The sequence below is a fragment of the Callithrix jacchus genome, chromosome 1 (assembly GCF_049354715.1).
Source record: "Callithrix jacchus isolate 240 chromosome 1, calJac240_pri, whole genome shotgun sequence".
Lineage (NCBI taxonomy): Eukaryota > Metazoa > Chordata > Mammalia > Primates > Cebidae > Callithrix > Callithrix jacchus.
Window position 1 is genome coordinate 143,847,570 of NC_133502.1, and position 25,490 is coordinate 143,873,059.

The window sequence follows — 25,490 nt, forward strand, 5'->3', positions numbered from 1 at the left end:
GAGACAATCGAGAGAGACCGCACACGGCCAGCTCACGGGTGGTGTAATTAATCCAAGACTTCACCAGAGGAGTTTATTTGCCAACCAGTAACCCCTCCCAGTATTTATAATTGTCCACTGTCAAAACCACAATTTGTCCCAGTTTTTCTGGTAGTCTTCTTTTGATTTAAAGCATGTTTTTGTAAGCCTGCTTTGGAATACATCCAGACAGGAGCTGTTTCTGAAAAAGTGAGCTCCCAGCTCCCAGCAGCAAAGCGTGGGTCGCTCCAGGAGCAGAGCTGGGCACGAAGGACCACTCAGTGGTGCCACGCTGTGAAGTCTGCCCACCCTTGGGCAGGTGGGGCGGGCCTGCATCCACTCCTGCTCCCCTCCCCGCCCCGGGAACTACTGGCAGTCCTCCTATTTTATGACAGGGATTTCAGGTTGGGTCTGATGTTATTGAAAGGTCAGGAAGCTGCCTCAAATCCATTTTGGAAGTCAGTAGGGAATAATTCGTCAATTAGGGGGAAACCAGCGGTGAGGAAGGTCTGCTTCTGGTGGCTGAAGAAGCCCGGGTGGGCCAGGCCTCACCGGGGAGCATTCGAGGCAGAGGCCTAAATAGAAACCAAGACTTCAGAACCTCAGCCGGCGTTGTGGTCAGATTTTTCTATTTGTCTGATTTTCTAACTGGGTCATGACTTCCAGAGTGAAACTGAACCCAAGAACAGAAAACAATCATTTCTTTGTGTCTGGCTACCTAACCCTGCATGCCTGCAGGTCTCAGGCCAACCTGGGCCAGGTCTGGGGAGCCCACCGTCACCTGGATCCACTCAGGCACAGAAGCCTGAGGCCCTAGAGAAGATGTTTTTGTAGCTGGCCAGGTCCCAGGACCAGGGAGAGGATCTGGGTTCAGGAAGAGCACCACAAAAGTTGGGGTGAAGGTGGGGGCCTTGATTTGGGTTGCTGTAGAACCAGGACACCCAGGAACCATCCCTTTTATACAGGTTCTACGGAAGGATAGGAGACAAAATTGCTTCGTTTTTATTGCTTCAGTGAGGAACTGGGGGGTGGGGAAAATAGGGCAGAAAGAGGGCCCCGGCTTTCCCTCTGACTTGCCATGTGACTTTGAACAAGTCCTTTCCTTGTCCTCATCTGCAAAGTCCTGGGTTGATCTTTAAGGTTGAGTCCTGTCCATCAGTGATGGATGGAAAAGCAGCTATGGAACACATAAGGGCCTCTCCAGTCCTCTCTGAGGTGGGGGTTAAACGCCCCCACCCCCAGCAGGCACAGCTCAATCTACACAGGGGCTAACAGCCTTCAAAGCTTCTCCTGCAGAGTGGATTTCCCGAAGCCAAAGGCAAGGCCCTTGGCTAGGGCCGCTGTCGAATCAATGTCTTTGCTGCTGCCCCCAGTGGCTGACTCTACAGCCCACAGAAGGTCCTGAATGGGGTGGCAGGTGGGACGTAGCTGGTCTCCTGCTTCCCAAGGCTAGATTCCAATTTCTTTGCATTCGTTTTTCCAAATGTTTCTGACTCATTCCTGGGGAGTTCTTCTCTTCCCAGGAAGCCCACACCCAAAGTGCTCATGGAAGAGGTGTACATTCACAAAGCTCCAGTGCACGGTTCTACGGACCACGGGAAACGGCGCCAACCCACCCCCGGTATACACCTGGTGTCCCTGCTTAGACCTCCTTGTGTCACACCATGAAAGCAATTTCTGAGCTGTAAAACAGTGTTTCTTAGAGTCACACTCCAAATTGGCAAAGTCCCTCCCTTGTCATCTAGGCTGAGCCACTTCCTAGCAACCCACTTAAGCCTCAGTTTTCACCTCTGTAAAATGGGGCTACCATGAGGCTCTGCTACAATTACACGTGAGAGGGGCTCGTGAATAGCAAAGCTCTGTCCAGATGGGGGTTCGTCTTCTTAGCATCATTGTGAACAAGACCTCAAGATGGCCACAGTGGTCAGGCACCCTGCCCTGGCAGGACAATGCCCACGGCAGTTTTGACCTGGGATTGCTCTTCAGGCAAAGGACGTGGTAACACAGTTGTCATTTCATATTTTCCTTTCCAGCCGCTTTCATCTCTCTTCTTTTTCTACTCCTTCCCTCTTCCTTTCTCTCTTTCTTTAAGCCCTGGATTTAGTCTCCCTGTTTCGGGCCCTTTATCTGTGCCCGTTGCTCATAGACTCCTTATAAAGAAAATTCATTTGTTCAGGGTCACCGCATGGTTTTTCATTAAAAACAAATTACCCGCATTCAGGGAGGACATCTGGGCTTCGCGGGTCCCATTAATGACTATATTTCCTGCCTCCCCAGCCCGTTTGGGCTCCCCTTGCCTGTCACCCTGCGTTCCCGGCCCCGGGAGGACAATGAGAGTGACAGTCAAGTGAAAGGGAAAACATGAGGGATGAGGGCGAGAGGCGAGTCCCCTGAGAGGGGAAGGAGGGAAAAGTGAAAAAAATAAATAACTCAAACAGAGGGTAACAAGGGCCATTGTCACAGCGTCTTCCTGTGAGAAGCCAGAGCAAATATTGGAAGAAGGACTGGGGGCGTTTCAGTGGTGCTCAAGCTCTGTTTAATTACACAGTTGGACCCTAAGCCCTGGACTCTGGACCAGGCAAGATAGGGAGGGGCATGTGCTATATTCCAATAAATTCCACCCACATCCACTGAGCACCTACTGCAGGCTGGGCCAGGATATCAGAGGAATTCCAGGCAGCCCTGACCTCAGAAGCAGCTGGGAGACGGGTGTACTGGGTCCCTACGGCAGACCATGGGCAGTGCCTTGCGGGTGCACACAGTGGGGAGGCGAGGAACTGGGGTGGGAGGCTTCCTGTAAGAGAGCGCCTTTAATCTGGGTCTAGGAGCATATGTCAAACACAGACAGGTGAGGATGGGGAGGAAGAAAGGAGTATACCGGAGTTGCAAGTGTGAGCTCCCTGGTGTCCCAGTGGGATGAGCTCTTCCTGGGCCATAAAAGAACTCGAGTTAGGAAGGCCACCCATATCCCTGAGTCAGTGCCTTCCCTGGGCCCAGAGCCCATAGATAGTCTCCATTCCCTCTCAGTGTCCATGGACACCAGGGGCTCAGAGACCCTAAGTTCCAGGCCCCAAGGCCAGCTGTTCCCTGACTGGCCATGTCCCCTGGCAAGGCAAACCCCCCCCCCCGAAGCCAATCAGCCTGCCTCTGAGATGGATATGCACACTCCAACCTCACAACATGCTTTCAAATGGCAACTGGGGCTAACAGCTGTGTGTCCCTTGACACACTCTAAAGCACCATGCAGGCTGGGGGTGGAGAAGCATGGGGCTTGTTGGTAGAATGAGCTTCCAGACATGGGAGGTTTGGCCTCGTTTGAGAACACTCTCCTTTTGGAAGGCAGGAGCCAAGCCCCACTGGCTATCACTGCCCTGGGGGCTTCAGGCACTGCCAGAAGTTCTCTGGATAGCAGTATCCCAGGTGGAGCGACCCTCAGGGCTAGAGGCCACGGTTGGTCCAGATGAAGACTGACAGCTGTCAGGGTCTTGGAGACAGGGGCTGCAGATCCCAGCAAGTCAAAGGGAGTCAAACTCCAACAGTCCCAGTAGACTAAAGCTGGGTTTCAGAAAGACGCCAGTATGTACAGAGCAAAGCACATGTCTGTCTCCATTGTCCCTGCCCGGCCTGAAACACTCAGCTCCTCCCTCCTCACTCTACCTCCCACTGGCTAACATATGTTTCTCTCTCAACAACAAACCTGAAAATTGTCTCTTCCTAGATTCCTCCCATGACCTAAGGGCAGAACCTCAGATGACTTGGAAAGCTTTAGCTGTGCCCCTATTCTTTGATGTGTTTTCTCAATCTTAGCAAAACTCTCTGCAAAAGCACCTTTAGACATGCCTCCCACCCAGCCCTGCCATACAGATTCTGAACCTCTCTATGCCTGACATCCCCAGTCTAAGCTGGATCCCCCTTCTCTGTGTTCCCAGAGACCCTGGGCTTGCGTGTTACTACAACTGGCCCCCATAGCCCTTCACAGGTTTGCCTGACAAGGGTCATGGCTTTTGATCTTGTGTCCTTAGGCTAATGCCGGGCACATGCAGATGCTCATGGCCCTGCACTCCCATTTAGGATGCTGTGGGAAGTTGGCTGGGACACCAACCACCTTTTCCAGGAGCTCAAGCCTGGTAGTGGTGGAGATGCACTTGTAAATAATGTGATAAAAAGTCAAAGAAAAAGGAAGAAGTGTGTTGGGCCCCAAGCCCCAAAGGGCCAGACTGCCACTGTCCAGTGGATGAAGGGGCTGGTCTGAGCCCCGGATACTCCTGCATCTGGTGCCCTCAAGGCAGGGGCTGCCTGGTACAGGCTCCTCCGAGAGCTTCAGCCTTTCCTTCCCATCCCACCTCCAGGTAAGCCAACCCCAAAGTACTTTCTCCTTGTTTTCCCCCAACTAAGACTCAACCACAAAACAGAGGGAATTGCCACCGGCCCTCTTGGCAGGCCTTTTGGCAAGCAGTGCTACTACTGGGAGGCACCCCTAGCAGCACGGCTTAAACCCCAGGCCCCGTGTCAGGCTGCTGTGCCACCTGCTGTGTGGCAGTGGCTGAGGATGGCTCCTGCCGCCACTCGGCCAGGCCTGTGTGTTCCTGGGCTGCAGTCCTCCTCCAGTCCTTGAAGTTTATCTCCTGGGTTCATGTCCACTCTGTCTCTGGTCGGAATCTGTCTTGGCCATCAGGACTTAGGATAAGAAGGTCCAACATTCAGCAAGGCCACCATCCTCAGAATGCCTTCACTTTGGGCTGTGTACCTCCAGGCTCCTCTCTGCACTAACTGGGGACCCCCAACCTCTCAGGGCTGGGAGAGCCTCCAAGTCCTCCAGGCCTACCCTGACCCTGCCTCAGCCACCCAATGCTTCAGTTTCTTCTAAAGCAAATTCTGATAGCATTCCCCTTCATCTCCTAAAAAGCCATCATTGTCCAGTTGTTCTGTTTGTTGTCTGTTTTTAAGAAACACCATTAGTAAAAGGACATCAGGAAGAAATGGTAAGTTAGGATTCCAAACACATGTTCTCACATACTCATGACCGGGTTGGTGCAGTTGGATCTGGGTCCTGCCAACCACCATCAGAAGGAGCTGGAAACTGGGGAAATCTAACAAGTAGACTCAGCCCAGAGCAGCATGGAAGCAGATGAAGCTGCCCCCAGGCCCTGGCTCTGAGCTCACCCAGCAATGCATGCTTCCCAGGCGGGCCCGAGAGCACCGGCTTTGGACAGGGTATTCTCCCAGTTGAGACTCTGCTTCTCACCTGTTCTTGCGATGGGGTCATGGGAAATAAGAACGTTTCCCGGTGCCTGTTGAGCCTAGGATATTCTCTCGCCTCATCTCCATGCTCCCAAAAGGGACTCTTTGCTTTCAAAGATGGAACAAATGATGGTGATCTTTACTACCTCTCTCTCACCCTAAGGCTGCAGATTCTGGTCTGTGAACTCTCCTCCCAGGTGCACAGGCCCTGAAAGCCAGTCCTGCCCCACCCCAGCAGTTTCTGGGGCCTTCTCGATGGAGACATGGGAGCAGTATGTAAGGTTAGCGAGTCTTCAGGCTCCCCTCTTTCAGTCCAGCCCTTGGAAGTGATTACCAGATTACACATGACACCCCAGGGTCACTGCCTTATCATTCACAGCCCCAGATCTGAAGGGAACTTGGAAGCATTTGCTGCTCACTTAGAACAGAGATGGCAGGGCTCAGGGAGCCCTCCAGTCTGGCCAGGAGCTGACATCAGCAGGCATAAACATCACTGACTTAGAAACCTCGAATGGCAGGAGCAGAAAGCCCCTGGGGTGCATCCAGCCCAGCCTCCCCAGGCCCTGCCTTCTGCTTTAAGAGAAAGCAGGAAGTCCCAAGGTCATGTCCCAAGATAATGCTGTGAGTATCTGGCAGCTAGAATCAGAATCCAGGTCTCTTAAATTCAAGTAGGACCTTCATCTCCCGAGTCCTTTCCATCTCTGAGGCTTTCGTAATTATTTTCTTTCCAAATGCAGACAAGAGCTGAGAAAGCCTACGTGTGGTATCAGTTCCTCCTAACTCCCAGCATCACTTCAATGCAGGGTTTCTGGATCTTCAGTCACATAGACTGTCCCGATCACATCACTCCAGACCTCGTCCCCTACCCTATGAGGGCACAGATAGCTCTGGCACTCAGACTGGTGTCCACATCCACCTGGGCAGAGCCTGCCCTCTGCAAGGGGCAGCCAGGGCTGAGTGTGAGTTTTACTGGGGTCCCTCTTCCCTAGGTTCAGCCTTCCCTTCCAGCTCATCTCCCACCAGCACCACAAAGCTTTGGTCACTCCCAGCTCCCTCCCTGATGCCCATGTTCTCTGGTCCCCCTGGGGCTTCTCACACACTCGTCCCTTACCCAACAATATCCCTCCAGCTTCACAGACTGGCAAACTCACTCTTCAAGGTCCTCCTCAAATGACCTCCTCCGAGAGTCTACCCTGATTTCTCCCACTCCCCTGCATTTCCTCAGCAGACTCAGCAGCCCTCACCTGCATTTCCCTAACACTTACAGATTCTTAGGTCTTAGCTCTTAACCTAGCACATCTGGATTCTCTTCTACCCATCTCCCCAACTAGACTGTGAGCTCCCTGAGGGCAGAGGCTGTGTCGGCAACTCCACCCCCTAGCCCAGAATTGGCAGCCATGTTCCCTCAGGAAATGTCTGGAGAATGAATGAATGCATGAACAAATGAATGGCCACCTGCATTTCATCCTGGCTGTGTCTGGAAATTCCCCAGGGTCAAGTCTATATTCCTGATGTGGCAGAGTAATTGGGGGCCACTAGAGGGCAGCAAAGAGTCAGGAACTAGCAACAGGTATGTGCCCCAGAGCCCAGGCCCAGGGTGGCAAAGGGATAGTGTGCCCAGGCCAGAGAGCTACCAGGAGCCCCAGAAAAGAGCTTAGAAAGAAAGTCAGAACTCCCCTTCATCGTGGGAAGTTAGTGCTGAGAACAAAGCCTGTTCATTCCCTGAGCAAACGCTCCCTGAGCCTGGGGCTTAGGCCATGGAGGTGCTTGGGTAGCACTGGTCCTATCTCCATCTGATGGTCAAGTCCCCGCCACCAAGTTCTCACCAGTGTCTGCTGGACCCTCGCAAGTCTTCCCATTCCAGTGTCTTCAGTCCTTGGACTGAAGGAAAGGTTCTTGATACAAGGCTGAAAAGGGTGGCCCTTGAATCCTGTTCACTGGTCCTGGCCATGCCTATGGAACTGGGCAGGATATATTTTCCCCTGGTTCACATGTTGAACCAGACTCAGAGAGCGGAAATCATATGTCAGATGGCACAGAGTGTCCCTGCTGAGCTGAGGCAGGACCCTGCCTGGTATTGCGGCCCCCACCCCTAAGCCCGCATGCTTTGCATAGGGCAGGCCTGTCAGGCAGGCAAGATGCAGAATCAGGGATGGTCTTGCCAGACCGCAAAAGAAACCTTCTCCACCCCACTCCAGAACCTCAATACCCTTTCGACCTTACACAAGCAGTGCCTCCGTGACTGCACGGCTGTCATTTCAGCCAGCAGCAAGGCAAGCTCCGAGAGCTCTCAGAGCTCGTCTGTGGTCACTGCTAATAATGGTGAAGCTCCATTCTTGCCGAAGCACCCTTCGCTTCTCTTGGGGCATCTCCACATCTGTCTGGACTGGGTCTCACACCATGCTCCTGGCCTGCTTTACCACCTATCTGCAGAAGACCTCACCTGCATGTCTACTTGGCCTCCAAAAGTTGCCAAGCTCAGATCCTAATCTTGCTGGCCATCAGCCTCCACTCAACTGGCTCCCCTCCCTGCCAATCTCACTTGCCTGGCCTGGGCTGACTGGGCTGGACTCCCACCCCTGGGAACCCACACAGCCACTAGGCTTAACCTTCTGCCCCACCCCAGAGCTCCCACCCTCCTCTCCAGAAAGCCAAGCACACAAGGTTCCCAGCCCAGCTCCAGGGTCACCTTTGCCAGAACACCTTTGTCAGCTGCACAACCACGGCTGCCTCTGTTTGCTCCAGACCCACTGCATTTGGAGACTGCCCCGACTCCTACTTGGCAGAGTTCTTGTTTGTGGCTGGATTCTTCTCTAACTGGCTCTCCCATTGAGCCATGGGCTCCAGGGGGCATGGGCTCTGCTGGAGAGCTCTTGATCTGAGCTTCAGGCATGTGTGTGAGGTTCTCCGTTCACTGCCCTATCCAGCCCAGGCCCCTGTGTAAATAATAACAGCAATAATAATGAACACTTACATGTCCCTCCATGTGCCAGTCAGAATTCTAAGAGTTTTCATGCTCAGGTTCATGCTCTTAACCACCCAGCTTTCCCCTGCTTCCCCAGATGATGGCCGCTCGAACAGTGCTACCACTCCCAGTCCTGGGTCAGCCCCAGCCTCCTTGGTTGTATCACCCCAGCCCCAGACTTGGGGCCACACAGACCTGGCAAAGCTCTCCTTGGCAGCTCAGCCTAAAGTTCCCCATTTTAATTTCAGCTACTGTGTCCTGAGTGCTACTAGGTGCTAGGCACTGTGCTGGGAACTAAGGACACAGCAGTGAACAAGACGGACACAGCCTTGATTATTGCACAGCTCTTACATATCATACAAGGAAGCCAGAGAGGAACGAGTAAACCACATGCTAAAAGACTTTGGCTGGGCTTAGTGCTGCACACGAAAACAGCAGGAAGCTCTGGGAGAGGAATGATGGGAGTCCTGGTTCAGGAGGTGTGTGGCAGGCAGAATAGTGGTCCCCCACCGAAAATGTCCACATCGTAAGCCCCAGAACCCATGACTATGTCAGGTTACATGGCAGAGGGGAATTAGGTTGCAGATGAAATGAAATGTGCTAATCAGCTGTCCTGAAGATGGGTAGATTATCCTAGATATCCAGGTGGGTTCAAGGGAACCACAGAGTTCTCTAAACAAATGAGGGAGGAGGAGCAGCCGGACAAAGACTTAGCCCAACATCACGGGTTTCAACAAGGAAGGAAGGGGCCAAAAGCCAAGGAATGCAGGCAGCAATAAGCTAGGCCAAGAAAGTAAACCATTCCCTCCTAGCACCTCCAGAAGGAACAAGCCCTGCAAACACCTTGACTTCAGCCCAGTGAGACCTACTTCTAGAATGGGAGGGTGAGAACTGTCTGTTGTTTTAAGTCACTCATTACAGCAGCAACGGGAGACTCATATATATTTGATCACTGGCAAAGGCCTCTCTATGGAGGGGAAACCCAGATGGGTGAAATGGGACCAGGCAGGCTGGGCAGAGGGCAGAGGAGGGCTGAGCCTTTAGGCACAGGAACTTGTGGGTGCCTCTCACTCCTTCTGTGGCCCCTGTGCCTGCCTGGTCCACCTCTTCTCTGCCCCCAGGCCCCCACTCCACCCTGCACCCTCACCTTCTTCTTCTTTAAAAAAATAAAAGCCATCAGTTTAGTGAGTGCCTCCATTGAAAGGCATCTAGAAAAGATGTCCATCAGTCCATGGCAAGTAGAGTGTCCAGGACCACAGGGGTCCACCTAGCGCCTTTGTGCACATTGTTCTGGCAGGTCATGTGGGATGGGGCACCCACTGTTTCCTCAAAGATAGAGCCTTGTGTCTCAGACTCACTAAAGCCAAAGGGCGGTGAACTCCCTAGTCCAGAATTTGTAAGAATTTCAAATGCCACGTCAATATCTGTTAGGTGGCAAATTATCTTCAGGCAGAAATCAGCTAGTTACACTGATCAAGACACTATGAAACCTTTGGTGCAAAACTTTCAGCATTTTCTGGGACTTGGTGGAAATAAAATTTGAAAACTGTCTCCTTTCTAAGCTAATATAGGATGCTTTCTTCAACATAACTGCTCAGCAAAGGGCAATGCAGAGTTTTCAGAGCTGCAGAGTTTACTGAATCTTCCTAGAAGTCTCTTCCTAAGAGACCAGGAAGCTATGTTTTGCAGACATGCGGATGCGCTGGAGGCAGAGGGGCAGACAATACTCTGATGACAAAATCGGAATTCAAACTGAACATGAGTCCAAGCTAACAGGCTGACATTTAATACAGAAAAATGTGACGTCCACTTTTTCAGGCCCCAAAGTGCAGCTGTGGAAGCATAGTCTGGAGGCCTGTGTGCCTTCCTCTGTTTGTCCTCCAAGCACGTTGACAATAAAAGACTTCACTTAGAAATGAAGTGGTGGCTGGGCACGGTGGCTCACACCTGTAATTCCAGCACTTTGGGAGGCTGAGGCAGGAGGATTGCTTGAGCTCAGGAGTTGGAGACCAGCCTGGAAAACATGGCAAAACCGGTCTCTACAAAAAATACAAAAATTAGATGGCATGTTGGCAGGTGCCTGTAGTCCCAGCTACTCAGGAGGCTGAAGTGAGAGGATCACCTGAGCTCAAGAAGTCAAGGCTGCAGTGAGCCAAGATCATGCCACTGCATTTCAGCCTGGGCGACAGCCAGAGTGAGACCCTGCCTCAAAAAAAGAAAAGAAAAGAAAAAGAAGTGAAAGTAGTGGCAGCTAAATGTTTTCTAAAGCCTGCAGTGGGAAACACCCCAGAGATTTTGGGTTTCCCTCTAGATTGCACCATCAGCCCACCAGAGGCCAGGAGGGAGTGAAAGGGACCTCGTAGCAAAACAGACCATTGCAGCGAGAGACAAACATGAGAGACACAGGTGTCCCGGAGCCTTGCTCCACTTCTTCCTCCAAACATGCCAACAGGCCCTCGGGGTCAGTGAATGGCATCATCGCCTTCAGCACCATCACAATTCAATGAATGCCTCCTGGATTCGGATGCCCAAGAGGTTATGAATCAGAATCTGAACAAACACTAAGTTGAAGTTCTCCAGCGGGCTGTGGTATATCCACATCCTACTCCCTGGAGCCTGATATGGGAAAGCTTCTTATATGCAACCTGTGAATGTGACTCCCGGTGAAAGGAGAAAAGGGTCTTTGCAGATGTGACTGATTAAGGATCTTGCGATAGGGAGATCATTCCAGATCCTCCAGGTAGGACCTAAATGCGTACGTATCCATATGAGAGAGTATGAGAGAGAAGAGGCAGATTTGTAGGCGACGTGAAGATGGAGCAGGGGAACACTGAAGGCTCCTGCACTGGAGCAATGCGACTGCAGCCAGGGAATGCCGGGAGCCACAAAAGCTGGAGAGGAAGGAATGGCTCCCCAGGGCCGCCAGAGGGAGCACAGCCCTGCCGACACCTTGATTTTGGCCCAATGATACTGACTTCAGATTCCTGTGCTCCAGAACTGTGAAAGAACACAGTTCTGTGGTTTTAAGCATCAGGTTTTGGGGAATTTGTTACAGTAGCCATAGTAAACTAACACACAGGTCAGTATAGTTTCCCTGGCCTTTCTCCCTTAGCCAGCATTCTCAAAGAGGACTTGATGTGTGTTCTCTTTGTGAATGTTGGCTAAGGGAGGAAGGCCATGAAGGGTGCAGAGACTGATAAGGTCCCAGTGAGAGTGATGGACGTGGCATAACTGACTGCCTTCAACCCGCTGGGCCATGTTGCAGCAGAGCCAGGCACAGGCATCTTCCACCAGAGGGGGCCATCTGGGAAGCTTTCTCTGAGCAGGGAGGTTTGTGCTCAGCCCTGAAGAGTAAAGCTGGATTCTGACAGGTCAAAGTGGGAAGCCATCCAAGAATGATGAAGGAACTGATGGGTAGGAGTCCAAGGTGTGCTGGGCACCAGAGAGCGGTCAGGGACGGGGAGCCTGGGAGAAGAGGCCAGAAAGGCAAGTTGAGGCCAACCAGGGTGAGGGCCCCTGCTCTGCTGAAAGGTGGGCTCTCTCTGTTCTGTGGGACAGTGTCGGGGGCAATGTCTGCAAAAACAGTGTGCACAGGCCACCCAAGAAACAGATTTGGAAATTTTCTTGGAAACAAGAGTCCCAAAGACCTGACCCTGTTTGGCCATTGAGAAGCTGGAACTAAGGGCTGTGCAGCTGAGCTTGGAATCCCAGCTCTGATGCCAGGCCTGGCACTACATAAGTGCTGGGGGATGTAAGAGAAAAGACAGCAAGGAGGCCAGGGCAAGAGGAAGATGGGAGAAGAGGAGGCAGGAGGAAAGAATGTAGGGAGAGAGGGAAGGAAGAGTCATGGGCTCCCGGGCAGCAGGCTCCTCTGCTGAAACGCTTGTTTTCCTCCCTCCACACTGTGCAACCTCCTCTGTGCCCAAGGACAGAGTCCCATGGGGCCCCGGGGTCACCCCTGTCCAGCTGCTGCCAGGTTGGCGAGGCTGTGCCCTGCTCAGGCCTATGATTCCTGCTGCCCAATTAATGGGCAAGGAGTCACCATCGGTTCCCACTGGAGGCTCTGCCAGGCCTGCACCCATGTGTGTCTTGAGCCTGGTAATGAGGGATGGAGAAATCCTGGGGGCCAGTGGGCAGGCTCTATTTGGATAAACTTGGCAAAGTTCAGCTGCTTCTCTGAACTCCGCCTCTGGGGTTTCCAGTGGGGAGCTGAGAGGACCAGCCCAGTAGCCTCAGCTTCACCACTGACTTGTTCTCAGAACAGGTTCCAGGCCTGTCCCTGCCCCTCTGCCATGACAGATAAGCTAGAGTTGACTGAATCAGAGAGCACACCCAGGAAGCCCAGTGCAGAGGAAGAAGTGCTCCCGGGTGTGGGGAGTGCTGGGAGGGAGGTAGAAGGGGCCAAAGACCAGGGTTCAAGTCCTCCACCTGCAAGCTGCATCGCCCCCAGAGATTCCGTGGCTTCTCTGGGTCTTCTCTGGTCCTTTTGGAAAACAGGGATTACTCTCCTGACCCTGCCCACCTTGTGAGGCTGTTGCATCATGGGACTCAGGGTAAGTCTGTGTTCTATAAGGCCCTACATAAATATGATAGGCTATTCACGGACACGGCTTGAGATCCATCTCCCAAGGACACCAGGACTTGCTAAAGGTTGGAAAATGAGGAGCCAGGGTTGGGGGCAAGGGGAAGGATGGTGTGTGTCCCACCACCTCTGTGATCTGCCATGGGTCCATCCTCACAGCAGAAAGACCAAGGTTTTGCAGGTGGAACCTGGCAGGTCTCCCCGGCATTGGCAAGGCCCAGGACAAGAATACACACGGAGGCCATTTTCCACGTGTCTCATATTTAAAAGTCATCAATGGAGCTAGCAAACTGTTAAATGAAATATGTTCCATCCTCCTACCTTGTTAAATACATCTTTGAAACAACCTGGAAGGCTAGGATCAAATGTGGAATTTTGGGCCTCCTTGGCGTTCTGTGCCAGGACATGGCTGTGGCGGGAGCCCCCCTGGCTAGGATCCATCCTGCTGAGCTCTCCATGCCGGGCTCCTCATCACCACGCGGGGCCTTGTACATGCATGTGTGGACACCCAGCCCTCATGTCCACCTCCATCCACACTCCCGACAAAGAGCCAGCCCCAGGCCCAGGGCTGCACACACCAGTAACATGGACTGGCTTTAGGAGGATGGCCCTGGGGAAGAGGCTTGGACCTATTTGGGTAAGACTCCAGTGTGAGCTAGTAAGAGGGGTGTGGGCTGTCCCCTTGACCCTGTAGGCTCTCCCCAGTGTACGGGAGACAGGGGCACGGCTTCAGCAGGTCTGGAGTGGGGCCCTCTAAGAGGTGGCTCCCTTATTTATTTATTTATTTCATTACTATTATTACTATCTTTTGAGACAGAGTCTCGCTCTGTCACCCAGGCTGGAGTGCAGTGGCATGATCTCAGTTCACTGTAACCTCTGCTTTCCGGGTTCAAACAATTCTTGTGCCTTAGCCTCCCAAGTACCTGGGATTACAGGCATGTGCCACTATGCCCAGCTCATTTGTGTGTGTGTGTTTGTGTGTGTGTGTGTGTGTGTGTATGTGTATGTATATATATATATATATATATATATTTTAGTAGAGACAGGGTTTTGTCATGTTGGCCAGGCTGGTCTTGAACTCCTTGTCCCAAGTGATCTGCCCACCTCCCCCTCCCCTGGTGCTGGGATTTCAGGCATGAGCCACTGTGCCCAGCCTAAGTGCCAGAGAGAGTCAAGAGTGTGTGTTAGGAGGAGATACAGCCCTTGGAGACCAGGCCCTGAAACCAGCTGTGTGGCCCCTGCAAATGACTCTACCTAAGAGACAGCATGGTGACTAGAGTTAATAACGCATTGCATATTTCCAACAGCTAGAAGAGAGGTTTTTAACAGTTCTCACTACAAAGAAATGATAAACATTTGAGGTGATGGGTATGTGAATTAGCCTGATTTGATCATTCCACAATTACACACTGTCGAAACACCACACTGTACCTCACAGATAAACTGAATTATTAGTCTATTAAAAATTAAATTAAATAAAAATTTTTAGAAATAATTTTTAAAAGGAGACAATGCTAACTCATTAAAGAAATGTAACAACTTCCAATCGAGGTCTGATTTTTTCCCCTGATTTTTAGAAACATCTTTCAGAAAAGAATACTTTGGGTATTTTTGCTGTGGGAATGCCCTTAACACCCAGGCAGCCAGCCCCACTTTCCCCAACACCAGGGGCGATCAGGTTCCAGTGGCCACAGGGTGTTCCGTTTAGAATCAAGTGACAACTCCACCATCCAATATTCCCAACCCCAAGGAGTAAGGCCACCGAGAGCACCCTAGAGCCTTCTACTTGCTCATGTCACACGACTGTGTGGGAGAGAGAGGGTGGGGGCCAGGAGGGAGGGAAGCTTGGGGAGAAGGCCTGCTCCACACTGGCAGGGTGACCTGAAGCCAGCCCCTGCACCCTCTTTGTTCAGACTCCCCGTGTGGCCAAGGAGGCGCTGTTTGAGTGACAGTCAAAGACCCTCCCCCCTGCCCCCAGTGTCCTCCCTGGTACGGCTGCTGGCTGGTCCAGGGCCCACTGCAGGCCCAGCTGCAGAGAGCGCAGACCTCTGCCTGATTTATTCAGGTCTGCTTCTCAGAAGCGTAGAGGTCACCCAGGCTGTTTGGGGGGATGCCCCCCCACCGAAACCCCATCCGCTGCCTGCTGCGGAGACGCCGACAGTGCAAACTCACCAGGCACCATCCCTGTCAGCGTCGGCGCTGAGTAGCTGCCCTGTCCAGCGGGGGGGACGTGTGGAGGGTACCCGGGGAGGGTCGTGCTCGCCAAGTCACGGCCTGAGGAATCAAAGCAACAAATCACAGGGTGAGCATCTCTGCGGCCAGCCGCTCATGTCCACAGCTCCCTGCACGCTTCTGCACATTTGTCACGTTTGGACGCTGAATGGCAATGTGCCCCCAGCTCCCCCCTGTCGCTCACATGCGCTCTCACAAACACACATACACACACAAATACACACACATGCACACACATCTCCAGCCACCCTGGCTCCACTCAGCAAGAACAGAGTCAGAGCTGTGGCCTGTCCCTGGGAAATTGGAACCTCCTGTTTGGGGAGGTGGGGCAGTGCAGGTGCCAGCACACTCCAGCCAGCTCTCCCTACTCTACTCCCCAAGAATGCCTGGGACCACTCCACCTCCACACTGTTGCTTCTGCTACGTCCTCTGCACAAAGTCCCCCTTCCTCCAACTGCACACAGCCCGCCACCACCTGCCTTCAAAGACCACCTCAAATGCCTCCCTCCTCCTCTCCTCAGTAGCCCCCCCATAGTGAAGAGGGGGCATATCTGCCTCAAACCCTATAGTCCCACATCTGGTCTAGTACAGAATTCTTCCTCTTTTGGCCTAGAGCTGTTTATTCATTCAGCAAAGATGCAGAAAGCACCTCCCAGTACCAAACACTGTTCTGGTGCTGGGAGATGGAGGTTAAGGCCTCGGCCCTCAGGGCCTGCACACTCCCACGGGCGAATGCAGGCCACTGTGCTTCTGATCATGAGTCCAGAGTCTCCACATGTCTCTCAGCTGGGACACAGTCACCATTGCTGATTGGTTCCATCGTGCAAAAGAAAATTCAATTGCACAGTTTTGATGGGTGTGCATGTCGGGGTAGAGGCCAAGAATACATAAGGGGGTGCTGCCAAATCTGCCTCCTAAAGATGAGGGGCATTATCCCAGTAGAAGCCTGCCTGGTACAAATGCTCACACCCTGCCTGGCTGCCTTCATTGGATAAGAGGATGCTAAGAGGGAGGGGACTTGCCCAACGATACTCGGCTGACCTGAGGCAAGGCTGGGACTGAGAGTCAGTCTCCCGCCTCCTGGGAGTGGATCCTTCCTCCAATGAGGCATTGCTCTCTGGCTCATTTCTGAAACCCAACAGTTTCTGCTGCTGTTACACATGTTTTAAAACCTGGATCCCTAGAGCAAAGGTTTAGAAGATCAGTGCCTCACCAAAGCACTCAACTCAAGAAGCCAGATAAAAACCAATAAAATGAACCCAGGAAAAGAAGGAGGAAGGAATCAACAAAATAAAAGCAGAAAAGAATGAATTAGGGGCAGCTGCAGTGGCTCACACCTGTAATCTCAGCACTTTGAAAGGCTGAGGTCAGGAATTCCAGGCCAGTGTGGCCAACACAGTGAAACTCTGTCTCTACTGAAAAATATACGTAAATTAGCTGGGCATGGCGGCGCATGCCTGTAATCCCAACTACTCGGGAGGCTGAGGCAGGAGAATCGCTTGAACCTGGGAGGCAGAGGTTGCAGTGAGCTGAGATGGTGTCACTGCACTCCAGCCTGGGCAACAAAGAGAGACTCCATTCAAAAAAAAGAAAAGAATGAATTAGGAAACAGAAAAGCAGACAACAGTACATCACCCAATAATTTTTATTTGAAAAGACCAATAAAATACACAGATCTATCAAGATGCAAAAAAAGGCACAGATAATCAAAATAAGGAATGAACAAATAATGTAACCAGAGATGATATTTAAAGATATAAAGAAATATGCTCCACACAAATAAACATAGAAATCTCAAGGTACAATTTTCTAGGAAAACAAGAATTTCCAATAGTAATTCAAGAAGAGGCAGAGAATACTAACATCCCAATAATCTTAGAAGAAATAGAATACGGTTTTGTTTTTTTTAAATAAGTGCCTCATCCGTTTAGTTTCTTGGGAAAGTTTTTGTTTGTTATTCTTTTTTGGCAAGTTCTTTTAAACCTTCAAGAGACACATACCTCTGTTATTAAATTGTTCCAGGATATATAAAACTAAAGAAGTCTTCCCAATTCATTTTTCCAAGCTAGCATAATCCTGATCTAAAAACTTAACAAAGGCAGCACAAAAAAAAATCAAAAACTAATCTCATGATTTGTTAATATAGATATAAAAAGTCTACTATCATAATGATTGGGCAATATTACAGAAAGAATAATGTACCATGACCAAATAAGTTTCATTCTAGGTATGCAAGGATGGTTCAATATTAAAGCATTGTTCAGCACATCTTATTAATGTATCAAAGGAGGAAAATTACATGATTATATAAGATATGTGGAAAAGGCATTGGCTAAAATTCAATATTAATTCCTTATGACACCTCTTAGTAAATTAGAATTGAAGTATACTTCCTTGTTCTTATATTGATGCTACATCTAAAGTTAATACCGTACTTAATTGGTGAGATACTTGGAGAGTTCCTGTTAATGTCAAGAACATGTCAAGGAAACCTATTATTAATGTTATCACTGAAAATTGTTCTGAAAGTTTTAGCCAGTACAATAAGATAAGACAGAAACACAAGAGGAATAAACACCAGAGGGCAGGGGAAAACCCAAGATTATCATTAGCTAAATAAGTCTTAGGTTTGGGAAATCATAAGAAAATTGGTTCATCTCCTAGAACCAATGGAAAACTTTGGTGAAACAGCCAGGTAATGGGCTGTGTCAGCTCTAGCCTTGTGCAGGACTTGAGCAGCCATCATGCTGGGGGTTCATTTCGTTCTCAGGTTCCCCCTCCTAGCCCACCAGGATGGCAGTGTGCACTCAGAGGAGCTAGCACATGGCCACATACACTCTACAAATCACTCTGCCTCTGTGTTCCCATTATAGAGGGGCTCCTTTGCCTTGTCCATGGCTCCAGTTTTATGCAAGCCAAGTCCCTAGAAGCAGAGGCTTCACCTGTGCTGCATCTACTCTCCTTGGACTAGTCATGAAAACAAAGGGCCTGGGTTGTCAGTTGCAAGGAAGGGCGAGAAGCTGATAGCTTTCTGTGTCCTCCCAACCCCCTGAATTGCTCCAGTGTGCCAGGCACTGGTGTGGGCTGTTGAGCAGCATTATTCCACCATAGCCTCATGGCTTACAAAATTCCCAGCATAAACCTATGACACTGCATGGGGAGGTCTCCGGGAGGCTGAGGCTCACCAGAGAAAGGAAGACAGCAGGGTACAGTGAAGAGGAGTGTCAAGTCTGCCCAGGCTCACGTCCTTGATTTGCCACTTACTAGCTGTGTGACCTTAAGAGAGTCCCTAAATCATTCTGAGCCTCAGTTTCCTCATCTTTAAAATGGGGATGATAGTAACCAACACTTATAGAGAGTAAACTGTGAGTTAGGCACACACATACTCACTTATTCCTCACAATTACCCTATTAGAGAGCTGCTATTATCCCTGTTTTACTGAGTGGGAAACTGAGGCACAGAGCGTTTAAGTGATTTGCTCAGAGTCACACAGCTAGAAGATTAAAAAGCAAGGTTTCAAATGCAGCCAGTCTGGCTTGCAAGCCTGCCCTCTCCACCCCTGCCCTGTGCTATCTCTGCAGCCACACAGCAGCATACCTTCTTCCCAAGGCTGTAGTAAGGAGGCAGAGGCAAGACATGCGAGAAGCACATGGCACAGTGTGGAAGGTGGAATTACTGGCATCAGTCCTTCATCCCGCCCTCACCACCATCGGCTTGAAAAAGAAATAGCAATTTAACACCAAAAAGTAGGAAGGACATATATTAAACTGGTTTTAAAACAAATAAATTCAGTTTTATGAAAAACTGAAAGGAACCCTTTGCAGCTTTTCCTGCTGGAGCACAGTGGCCTCCTCCGACCTTTAAGTTTAGGTTCAGCCATGTGCCTTGCTCTGGCCAGTGGGATGGAAGCAGACAGTTGCCAAGCAGAAGCTTGATGTATGCTTGTATGGCTGGGTGCCCTTCTCCCTTACCCTGAGAATGTGTCCTGGCTAGCCTGCAGATCCGAGGAGGAGGGGGCACGAGTGGAGCAGAAGTGGACCCAACCTGTGACTGGAGCCCAGCCCACCCTGGGGCAACCAATCCCCGGCCGACCCCAGGTGCATCAGCAAGAATCAGTGATTACTATGTTAAGACCTGAGTTTCAGGGGCATTTGCTAAGCAGCAATGTTGTGGGAATTGCTGATTGACACAAGATTTAATAAATGTCATCACTGTTCTCTACTTAAAAGCTTGCTGCCTGGAACCTCTAAGAACACCTATCCAAATCCAGGTAGAGGCTGCCCCCACCCCTCGCTGGGAAACCCACTCTGAATTCAAGCCTCAAATCTGCTCTGAGGCCCATCAGAACTCTCCTGGAACCAAGCTGAAGAGTCTGTGACCTCGGAGGGCACAGGCAGTTTCACCTTCTCAGTCCCTTTCCTAACATGTCTCAGGCGTCTCACCAGGGTTGGGGGTGTTTAACAACCTGTCAACACAACGCAGCTAAGGAGACACTACTGCCCCTTCTTAGCTCTAATTCAAGCCTCTGGACTGGGATGGGAAACCAGATTTAATGCTTCTAAACATGCTGTGACCTCAAGGCTCACATTTCTTTCACATTTTTTTACCAAGGAAGAAATTATTTGTATCATTTGCAATGGCACTGAATGTTATTGATGGCCCATAATACGTTTGCAAATAACCAACAAAATGAATCGATTTGAGTTCCTCTAATAATTCCTCCTATTAATGGCATGTAAGCACATCTTGTCCAACTCATGCGGGGCCTTCTCTTACCAGGGAGAATAACCAAGACTTGGCTTTGCTTACTATTGGCAAGGAGTCCAGGCGAATTGTGAAACTCAAGACCAAGACAACTCCTCCAGAAGAGACACATTTGGTTTAAAATAACTCACTCTTTGGCAATCCTGACAGGAAGGGGAAGAACTGGGACCTGGCCCTGTTGTACAGGTGAGGAAACTGAGGCTCAGGGATGAGGTTTGCCAGGCCCAAAGTCACAGAGTAAGCGGTAGAACAGGGACTTCAACTCAGAACTCATAATTTCTACTTAAATGCTACTCTTACAAGATCATTAAAAATGTTTCCTCTTGAGGGGACTAGCCCTCCCAGATGCTAAATCATTCTACATAGTCTTTATAATTAATATTGTGATACCAGCACCTGAAGAGAAAACCAATGGAATAGAATGTAAAATACAAAAAAAGGCCCCAAAGATCCAATCAATATTGGATTACAGACCCAATAATCCAATGTATAGATTATATGGAAATCCAGCATACAATGAAGGTAGGATCTCAAATCACTGGGGAAAATATGGACATTTTATAAATGGTTTTAGGACAACGGAGAGCCATCTGGGAAAAAATATAAACTAGATCAATTCTTCCTACCACATTTAAGAATAAACTACAAATAGATCTGAGAAATAAATGTAAAAAAAATAAAACTAGACAAGTACTAGAGGAAAACACAGGTGAATTCCTTTCTAATTCAGGTGCAGAAAGACTTTCTAACTATGACTCAAAACCAGATACACATACCACTATAAAAATTAACTCAAAAATGAATCAAAGACTTAAATGTAAGAGTTTAAAATACAAAATTCTTAGAAGAAAATGTAGGCATAAATCTTCATGACCTTGGATTTGGCAAAGGTTTACTGGATATGACACCACCAACAACAAAATAGATACACTGGATTTCAACAAAATTAAAAGCTTTTGTTCTTCAAAAGATACCACCAAGAAAGTGAAATGATGACCCATGGAATGGGAGAAAATATTTGCAAATCGTACATCTGATAAAAGGCTTGTATCTAGAATATATAAAGAACTCTTGCAGCTCAACAATAAAAGACAAATAAATGAATTTTAAAATGAGTAAAGCATCTAAATAGGCATTTGTCTAAAGGAAAATAAATGAAATGGCTAACAAGCACATGAAAAGATGTTCAACATCATTAGCTCTCAGGGAAATGCACATGAAAACCACAATAAAACACCACTTCATACCCACTGGGAAGGTTATAGTTAAAAAGACATATTGTCACAATCATTGGCAAAGATGGGGAAAATGGGAACTCTTGAACACTGCTGGTAGGAAATGGTACAGCCACTTTGGAGAAGTCTGGCAGTTCTTAGACATAGAGTTACCATGTGACCCAGCAATTCCCACTCCTAGGTGTATACCCTATATGTCCATGTAAAAACTTGTACACAAATGTTCATGGCAGCATTATTCAGGATAGCCAAAGTGGAAACAACGCAAATATCCATCAATTAACAAATGCATAAAGAAAATGTAATATGTCCATACAACAGAATATTTGGCAATAAAACAGAGTGAAATACCAATACAACTACAGTAGTAACATTCACAATGAACTTGAAATGACTATGCTATGTGAAAGAAGCCAATCACAAAAGACTGGCTCTTATTGTATGAATATATTCATATAAATATACAAGATAGGCAAATCTACTTACAAAAAGTAGATTAGTAGTTGCCTAGGGCTGGTGCTGGGGAATGAGGGGAAAGGAGTGACTGCTAATGACTGTAAGGCCTTTTAGAGGGGTGTAAAAATGTCCTAAAACTGACTGTGGTGATGACTGTACAACTCCGTGGTTATACTACAAACCACTGAATTGTACACCATTAAGATGACTGAACTGTATGGGATGTGACTTACAGCTCAATAATGCTATTACTTTTAAATTGCCATCTATTGTCACCATCACCTTGAAAAAGAAATGGTAATTTGACACCAAAAATGTAAGAAAGACGTAACATTAAATACTATTAAATAAATTGATTTTTAAGCCAAATAAACTTACTTTTATAGGAAAAAAGATACAATGAAGATACATTATACAGTAGAGATTGAGACACTGGATTACTTAGCAATCAAAAACTCTTGGCTGGTAAAAACAACAATAAGCAAAGTCAAAAGATAAATGACAAATTGGGAGAAATTATTTGCAGCATATACAACAGATAAAGGCCTGCTACTCCTATGTGTCAATACCTTGTAAATATTGAAGCCAAAAGATTGTTAAAATCTCACATAAAAATGGGCAAAACACATGAACATAAAACTCACCACAAATACATATATATACACATATGACGTGTATATATACAAAACAGCCCTTAAATGAATTGAAAAGATGCTCAATTTCACTCATAATGCCAGGCATGCAAGTTAGTTGCAAAATGGTACAACCCCATGTGGAGGGGCATGTGGCAATATCAAACAAAAATACACATGCACTGACCCTTTGAACAAGGAATCGCACATCCAGGAATTTACCCTGAAGACACATATACCTTCAACAATACATAAACAACGTATGGACAAGGTTCTTTGTCACGGCATCATCTGTAACTGCAAACTATTAGAAACGATCTAATCCCAAACATCGGGAGCTGGGTGAATAAATAGTGGTACATACACACATGGTACTGCACACCTGCATAAGAGAATGAGGAGCTGGTAGGCCTCAGCATGGGCAGGTGAAGCCTAGGAGCTGCCTCCCCAGGCCTCTGTGGGAGGCTGCCATCCTCTCACCACCTCAGGTCAGAACCCTTAGGGAAGTGTAAGGTCAGGTTCCCAATGAGGAACGGAAAGCCTTGTGGGGACTGTAGAGAAGGGACAAAAGTAGACTACTGGCCCCAGAAGGTGAGTGAGTTTGGAATGCTCACCAGGCAAAGAAATAAAGGGAAGGTATAAAGTCTCAGGCTGTATCTGGGGAGACAGCGGGCTGGGCAGAGGCAAGCTGTTGCTGATGCTGGTGGCAGACCTGGACTCCAGAAGGCAGACCCACCCCCAGGGAGAAGACCTCTAGCCAGCTCTGCAGGCGACAGGCTTGTGGGGGCAGGAAGTCACCCACATCTGCTCTCTCTTTCACACGGGCTCCCCCATTGCCTCCAGAGCCAAATCTAGCCCCCTGAGCATGGCAGGGAGGGGTGGAATTTGGAGTCACACAGGCCTGGCTTCAAATCTTAGCTCCACCACTTACTAGCTGTGTGCCCTTTGGCAGGTAATACAATGATCTGAGCCTTGGGCTTTCTTCGATAATTGGAAAAAGAGGGTATTTATTGGAAGTGTAACAATGGTGCTCTCTGTAACAGGATTAAAACATGTCGGCAAACTCTTTGTTACCCTTCTCATGGAGAAGTGAGGTCTCTGACCCTGTACCCTGAATCTGGGCCACCTTGGTGACTGGTCAGCTGACAGAGCTCCAGCCTTCTTGGAGGTTCCCACGAGCCAGGCCCTGGCCAGGCACTTCTGTGTCTTGCCTCATTCAATCCAGCAACTCCATAAGGTTGTGGTTATAATTCCCATTTCTCCCAAGTACTTGACGTGTCCAAGGTTACACAGATGATAATAATAATAATAATAGCAACAGCTAATATTTGTGTAGAATTTCTTGTATGCCAGACAAGGCTCTACAGTAGGCAGTGTTCTAAACACTATTCACTGTGCTTTACAGATATTGATGCATTTAATCCTCAGAAACTCTGTAAGGTGAGCCCTATTGTTATCCCCATGTTACAGATGTGGAATCTAAAATGCAGTGAGATTAGGCACCTGCCCAAGCTCCTATGGCTGGTCAGAAATGAAGCCTTATCTGAATGGAGGCATTCTGGCACCAGATTCCTTCACATTACCCCAGCACTGGGCACTCATCCTTCTCCGGCTTCTAGACTGGAAGTCCCCAGAGACCAAGAACTGCTGTCATCCCTCCTTTCCTTGCACTGGCCTGGCGCACAGTAGGTGCTCAAAAAATGTTTGCCAAGATGAAATTCATCAAATGACATTGGCTCTGCTCCTCAGAAGGAACTATGGTTCCCGGCGCATCAACGTCTCAGAAAAGCCCTTCATCATGAATGCCACCAAATAACTAGGCCTGATTTATCAGTTTTTGCTTAGATGCAACTTTTTCTTTTTCACAGAGCCCATTTCTAGGTAGGCTCTCTCTATGTACACTAATAGGGGGGAATGTGAATCCAATTAACTTCAAATTTAGCTCATAATGAACTTATCTCATTTTGCTACCAGCTCGGTTCTCATCGTGTGGCAGTAATTAACCACTGGGGGTTGTCACTCCCAGACACATGACACAGAAATCCTCCCAGTCCTTCGCTTCAAACCCTTGCAGAATTCATTACCCTGACAGTGTGAAAACCCTTCACTTTGAATACCATAGGGCACCAACCAAACTCCCCCTCCATCCACCTGACTGTGTGTGTGAGTGAGAGAAAGAAGGACGCAAGCCATCGAGCAGCCATTAATTATTGTGAACAAGAGGGGATGTGGGGGCAGGATGTTGGCAATGGCTTGATGGCCCAAGAGGGTCTGCCAGCCTTGACAGCCCTGGGGCAAGAGGTCCTGCCCAGAGGAGGGAGATTGGAGCATACAAGGCTGGGGCTATAAGGGAATATGGTGGCGCTGGCTGGGAAAGGCAGAGGCCTTTGCGAACTAGCAACTCTTATCTGCTGGAGAAGGTCCAGGAAGCCTGCACACTCCAGACAACACTGATTGCTGTGTGACCTCGGGTAAACTCCACCTCCTCTCTGGGCCTTGGTTTTCCCATCTGAACACTCAAGCAGTGGAAACAGATGGCCTCTGAGGGTTTTTTCCACAGCAACATTCTGTGAGTCAGTGGCATCATTTTACCCCCATGTTGATGGAAAAGAAGGCGGGTGTTGATTCCCATAGAAACAGATATGGCAGCGCCTGCTCTCATGACCTCCACACTCTCACCTACAGTGTCAGACTCCCTGGAGCCCCTGAGTTGAAAGGAGGGTGAAAGGAGGCTAAGCATAACGGACTTACAGAAGGAGATGGGAGTGGTCAGTCTGCAAATGAAATAAAAATCTTCATATTAGGCCAGGCGTGGCAGCTCACACCTGTAATCCCAGCACTTTGGGAGGCAGAAGGATCACTTGAGGTCAGGAGTTTGAGACCATCTTGGCCAACATGGTGAAACAGTGTCTCTACTAAAAATACAAAAATTAGCGGGGCATGGTGGTGCGAGCCTGTAGTCCCAGCTACTCAGAGGGCTGAGGCAGGAAAATTGCTTGAACCCTGGAGGTGGAGGCTGCAGTGAGCAGAGACTGCACCACTGCACTCCAGCCTGGGTGACAGAGCGAGACTCCATCTCCAAAACACAAAAAAACTTCATTATATATTGTTCACTTCATATTTGTACAAGTGTTATGATTTTAATTTGTTCTGGAGTATATTTTGACACCTGGTGTAGGAAAAGGTGAGCCATGCCATAGACAACAAAGTGAGCTGAAGATTTTCAACAAACTCCAAAGCAGATGATAGTGAACAACTGCCACCTTAGGGAGAGGGGGAGAAACAGCCCAATACCCAGGACTTGGGGCGGGGATTCGTCCTGCTACACACATGTGGGTTCGTGTGTACACGTCATGCATACGCC

The 25,490-nt window shown here is 49.0% G+C and overlaps 1 protein-coding gene across 2 annotated transcripts in view; it reads right to left on the bottom strand.

The window, feature by feature from the left end:
- The window catches only part of PAX5 (paired box 5), a 185,314-nt gene that overhangs the window by 33,255 nt on the left and 126,569 nt on the right, over positions 1-25,490 (bottom strand). Inside the window, exons 8-10 of one of the 2 annotated variants that reach the window (XR_013526846.1) lie at positions 14,979-15,080; positions 7,949-8,195; positions 289-7,220 (exon numbers count right to left, since the gene is read on the bottom strand). Coding sequence is in view for 1 of the 2 variants with exons in the window: in XM_008999523.5 (XP_008997771.1) it covers positions 14,979-15,080 (102 nt within the window). In the remaining variant the exon portion in view is untranslated. Of the gene's footprint in view, positions 1-288; positions 7,221-7,948; positions 8,196-14,978; positions 15,081-25,490 lie in introns of those variants that run through there. The other variant, XM_008999523.5, reaches the window with a different exon arrangement.